The 6,300-nt window shown below is 37.8% G+C and overlaps 1 protein-coding gene across 1 annotated transcript in view; it reads left to right on the top strand.

Moving 5' to 3' along the window:
• LOC117117563 (hyalin-like) overlaps positions 1-6,300 on the top strand; it is a 38,733-nt gene that overhangs the window by 15,096 nt on the left and 17,337 nt on the right. The window contains exon 9 of the mRNA XM_033262291.1: positions 1,418-1,592. Coding sequence (XP_033118182.1) covers positions 1,418-1,592 — 175 coding nt within the window. The remainder of the gene's footprint in view (positions 1-1,417; positions 1,593-6,300) is intronic.

Here is a 6,300-nt window from a genome sequence, read left to right on the forward strand (position 1 = left end):
CTCTCTTGAAAATGATTCAATTAATCAATGAACTCCAAAGAAAAGGTCCGTGTACCCCGGTAAAATTTCGATTTCTGGATGGCGGGAAATGAGCTTTCCTGACTTCTGAAATGTATTTTAAGTTCTTTAAAATTCAAGGTTTTCCCCTCTTGAAAACAGTCAGGTAAATTTTTCTCATTTTTTATTTTAAGTGTGTATTCATACATAAACAAATGAGTAGTTGCATGCGTATTCTTTTTGCCATGAATCGATAAATCCCAAAAAGAAAGGGTGGTCCAGGGGTCTCCCCCTTGAAAATTTTGATTCCTAGATGGCGGGAAATGGGCTTTCCCGACATTTGAAGTGTGTTTTAATGACTTTTATGTTGTTCAAAATTCTAATTTTCTTAATGTAACAAAAAAAAAAAAAAAAAAAAAAAAAAAAAAAAAATCAGCTCACGGGTCCTGAAAAGGTAGGTCTAGAATTCATTTTCTTTTCCCTTTTTTTTGTTGCCCAAGGGAGGGGTCAGGACCCATGACCCACTCCCCCATATCCGCCAATGTGAATTGCGAGAAAATGTAACTCGGTCGGGTACTGGATAAACATTCTCTTTCCCATCCTTCTCCTCCTTCTTTTCTTGCATTTCCGATCATACAAAAATCTCCAGACATTATATATTTTTTGCCAAAAAGTGGGGCCCCCGGTTCCGCCGGCCATGTAAAAGGCATAATTTGGAGAACCGAGCGCGACGACGATAATATGCACGCAACATCGGATCTCTCGTGCTGAGCCCTCAAACCACTACTGTACAGCTAGTGGTTGCTTGAATCAAACATAGTATTCATTACCTTACGGTATATTGGACAATAGATAAAAACAGGCTTAGGTCTAGCAATCGCTTTAAAGCCGGTACATAACTAGTACACTTAGGCTCCGTTTATACGGTTTTAAATAATTTTCTCCTTTTTTTTCGATTGTATTAATAGAGGACACCTGTTAGGACATGTTTCATAGCCATTGTAGTATGGTTTTGCTTAACCTGCCAGTGCGTATGGATAGGATACACATATTATTTTACGTTTCGAAGCTAAATAAAACTTTCTTTAAACTGATTTATTTCTGTTAAATTTATTTCAATAATACACTTGGTTAGTATAATTCGTCATTACTTTGAATACTTTTTGCCAAGCCTGCCATCATTCTATTGTGGTGCCTACGAGCTACGAATCCTTAGGCCTAGGGTCCTCAAAATAGGGACTGCAGTTTCAGGCCTATCTTATTTTATGTATTACTTAAAAAAAGAAAAAAAAAAAAAAAGAATGCGACCGACCAATCGTTGATCTCGATTTCTTCAATTTTGTTAAGAAATGATATAATAATAATTAAAAAAAAAAAATTAGATAGTAATACTTGTGACAAACTTTTTTTTTTGTTTCAGGTGAGCAACATTTCCTCTTTGTGTAGAGTAAACTCTTTTACAAATGGCTCCGTCATCGTTCATTTTGAGTTAAGTTTTTCTCAAGGCACAAACTACACAGATGATACTCTTAAATCTGCAATAAATTCGTCTAAGACTTCCGAAGTGTTTTTTCTACTATATATAGATGTAACAGGTTAGTACTATACATGTATAAATATATGACTAAAATTCTATTTCTATTGTACATAATTAAAGCTGCACAATGTACAAAACTTCAAATGTTACGTTAAGACACTTAAGTGAGTAAACTGGCAGAGAGGTAAGGCCAGAGCTCCAATGACCACCACATGGCCATATTATTGGTTAAATCAACAGAAATCATGTTGGTAACACTTATACGGCATATATATCCACTGGCATAAAATAGGTATAGAAAACATTAAAATAGCTATAGACCAGCATGCAATAGCCGTTGACATAAAATAACTATATAAAGCATAGAAATACCTATAGGAAGCGGCTAACATAAAAAAGCATTACCTTACCTTAATTTCGTCGACCGCCTAGTCGCACTTATGTCTGCACATGCTCATTCAAATTGCTTCTGTGTAAAGCTACGTTTACTAGCTATATCTAGATTCCGGCCTGTCCTAGAAGCCCTAGGCTATCTAAGTAAAACCAAATAATCTATATTCTTTGGTAAAACACTGACAGCAGCAGTTGCTAGCCAAGTTGCACATTTCCTGCAGACAGACGAAAGCCCCCCACGGCACTAGCCTAGGCTCTATTATATGTATCCTTGTGATAGTAAGGGGTGGGAGTGGAGGTCTATCGTCTTTCTGTGTGGCCGGAATATAGCCTAGGGGTATGTATAACCTGGCAGATAAACACTACAGTTTTACAACAAGGACACCAACCAGGAAAAAATTATGTGTGGGAGGAAATTCCTAAGAAAGTTTGGATGGATTCTGATAAGGAGGATTGTAGCATAAAAAATAAGAATGGGTGGTAGTAGTATTAAAGGCCTACTTCTGTATAACCTTGCAGATAAATACTACAACAAGGACACCAGTTAGGAATAAATGATGTGTGGGAGGAAAATTGCTAAGAAAGTTTGTATGGAGTCTAGTAAGCAGGGTTGTAGCATCGAAAAATAAGAATGGGTGGTAGAAGAAGAAATGTTATTAGGAGTGGATGGGTGATGTGATAACATTTGTAAACGCTAAATAACATTAATACGAATCAGATTGGATTTTAAGGATTGGAAAGAGGGTAATAATGGTGGGTGGAAGGCCATAAAATTGGGTTAGATGTCAGTACTGGGTGGATACCCCACCATAATTTAATAGTAATATCCATAGTTAAGCACCTAGACTAGGCTGGGAATGAGATATGAATGTTTTGGCCATGTTTGTAGGCCAAAGCTAAGCATAGAATGCACGAGAAATTGTAGCTAATAATCATAGTTGGTATAAATTGCAAAATTAGATTTTGCTATCATCAAAATTATAAATAGTGCATCCTAATACTGAATATTAAATTTTAGTTAGAATTGAGATACTTATATACAAATTAACGAAAACACTAAAAGTAAATGGTGAATCTGTTCAGGGTTCAGATCTGTTCTTTCCTGGAGAGTGTGATCCTCTTCTAGACGGTGTTTGGCTATTAGACAAGCCTCCGTGACCGGTACATTTGTGAATAGTGATTTGATGTCAAAACAAGAGTGTCTGTAGATTCGAGGTAAACATCCCGGATGGTCTTCACAAAGTGTTGAGAGTTGGTTACATGATGACCAGTGTTGTAGGATACAGTATCCTAGCAAGATACTTGGCGAGAGGGTAGGTTGGTGAGTCTCTCACCAAACATATACGTATTTCTCTGTTTGGAATTGTTGCAGATATTATTCTCCTGAAGACGATTGTGAAGCAACTCAATCGAAACATCGAGACTTCCTCAACTACAACAGTTCTTTTCAGAACTACCTACGTGGTGTGCCACAAGCATCAACATATATGTTATTATTTCGCCATGCAAACCTTCAAACAATAAAATTCACACAAGAGCAGTACATATTTTAGCAATTGAAAAAAAGTCCAACTGACTCGAACTCATTTAAAAACTGAAAGAGAAACAATAAACATTTTTGTAACTATGGACCTTGGATTTGGAAACTTATCGATAAAATTAATGATATATCACTGCGAACACTTACTGCATAACATTAAAGAGGCAGTACTGGAAGGTGAAACAGTTGCAGAAGAAGCCAACAGTTGCTAATAAAGTAGAGGGAACCCCAAAAAAGAGAAAAATTCCCCAAAGTATACCACTCAACAACTCAATACCAACCAAAAATGTGAATTCTAAAATAATTAAGTATGTAATAGCAAAAAAAAAAAGGGGGGGGGGGGAGATCCTTTACCCAGCTTTTTTGAGTCTATAACACAAACTGTGCACAGATTTTTCAAGGCCAAACAAGTTCAAGTAAAAAAAAATAATTGGTAATGGTTCATTTCATTTCATTTCTTGGGTACCAGAGCCAAGGATATGTCAATCAGTGAACTTAATCGTTATCCAAGGTGGCGTATCCATTAAACGACCATTACATCGGGGTAACCCTTACTCTTCTCGGAGGATGTACTGGGACCCAAATGTGCACTACACTTTAAAGTCCTTTTCCAAGAAAACTTGTTCCACCACCAGAACCATTGGCTTCAATAATAATACATGGATTATAATTTTTTGATTACATTAATTAAATATGGTTAGTTAAACTAATAATTAAAATAATATTTCCAAATTCGTAAAATGTAAAGTTGATATAAGTACAATTGATCTATACTCTCAAACTCAACTCATAAAAATAAGTTCCATTTCTATAAACCTAGTCTTTTGTTTGGTCTGACTGCCCAACGAACTCTGGTCGTGGGAGGGTTTGACATATCCGATGTAAGGGGGGGGGGGGCGGTGTGAAGTGGGATTCACTTCTGCTGCCCACCCCTCCCCCCTTGCCTTCGACTGCCGCCGCCACTGGTATTATATTTAAATCTAACATGATACTAAGGACAAGTTAGGGCGCTAGGATATGCATACAGTATAGGCATACACATACTTAATAGTTTGGCCTAGGCTACCAGGCCTACACATCTGTCCTAGCTGGCTAGTTAGGCGACCCTACTTCTTGGGCCTACCTAAATAAAGAAATTGTAAATATTTGTTAGGCTCAGAAGTAAGCTCAAACTAACTAATGTTCGGACCACGGGTCTGTCTTTCTAAGTTTATGGAATTGACCCATTCGGATCTTTCATTTTTCTTCTTATTTGACGCTTTCCACAGCAAGGGAACATCCTCGATATCATCATCGGCGGTTGCCCATTATGTTGACGTCGTTGCACTTGGTTGCTTCCTTTGACTCCGATGCTTTGTTCCCCGGACGCGATGTGAACGCACTTTACGCACAACCGGAAATTGTGACCTGGCCCGGACTCGATGTGAACGCTTAAATGCATTTATAGGCATTTTCGTTTTGACTACGCGGCCAGTCTACTACGAACTAATAGAGCTTAACAGAAATTTGCGCATGCTCACAAACCTTACTGGCTAAATCGGCGTTGTGATAGCTTCCGCGACAACCCCAATTTCTGAATTTGGCGTAGTGGCGACTACCCTAATATTGGCCAATCAGATAACCGGATTGTTTGGCGAACTACTGTTAATTTTTTTGTTAGCGGTTACAATTTTCATCTCATCCGCGATCGAGTATTGTTCGTTCAATAATGAATTAATTATTAAAACAAGTGAGTAATTAAATGTTTTATGATGGCCTAATTATACACATACAATAAATAAAAATGAATAGTCACAGCATAAAATTAGGTAAATCAAAGGATAGTGAAAAAAGGGGCCTCTTAGGCTTAGGCCAAGGATAGGCCCTTGTCAAGGTGGATTTCGGGTAGAAGAAAACACATTATTTGGTTCCGTAGCTAGGGTATCTGTACCCATGATATCGTAGAAAATTTTGCTATAACTACCTGTTTAAAATTGTTATGTACATTTATTTGTACATCATCGTTGCATTTGGCAAATCGCCTGAGCAGGCCTGACACCCCTCTTCTCCCGGTTCCCGACTCTTTTGACACCTAGGCTAGGCTAGGCCTAGCCTGTAGTAGGTCTGTCCTAGCCAACAGCGAAACATCACTCAGTGTTTTCTGGAAACTTTTTATTTTGTATACAGTATTTTGACTAAATTTTTTTTTTTCACATTTCTTTTTTCCAAATATAAAACAAGGGAACATTGTTTCCTGGCATTAAAACCATGGTCGACTAACTCCCTCTCTATAGGCCTACGTACTAGTGCTGCGTCGTCGTAGTCGCCTTAAAAAAACGAAAACAGCTCTTGGTGTAGTACGTGAACAGTGTCTTTGCGTTGCCGTCACGGTCCATTAGTTCGAAATAGACTGGCCGCGTAGTCAAAACGAAAAATGGCTTGATTCATCATCGTGAATCACTTGATTCATCATCGACGATTCACTTGATTCATCATCGAATTGTTGCTTGAACGGCGTTCCATAGTCTAGTGCTCAAAGGAAGCGGAGTTGGATTCGTCGTACAAAGATGCTGTGAAATACGAAAGCTTAAATTGACCTTCCGCGTTTCCGAGTTTCCAAGATAATTATCATGGAAACATGGAATAAATACTTAGTAAGGCGTCTTTCCGAGATAATTTATTTCGGAAAGACGGATTTCCGAGATAATTTATCTTGGAAAAAGTGAATTCCAAGATAATTTATCTTGGAAAGACGGAATTCCAGTATAATTTATCTTGGAAAGACGGAATTCCAAGATAACGTATCTTGGAAAGACGTCTTTCCAAGATATGTTATCTTGGAAAGACGGAATTC

Source organism: Anneissia japonica, unplaced genomic scaffold, assembly GCF_011630105.1.
Source record: "Anneissia japonica isolate Jap-2015-1 unplaced genomic scaffold, ASM1163010v1 scaffold483_len1788099_cov177, whole genome shotgun sequence".
NCBI lineage: Eukaryota > Metazoa > Echinodermata > Crinoidea > Comatulida > Comatulidae > Anneissia > Anneissia japonica.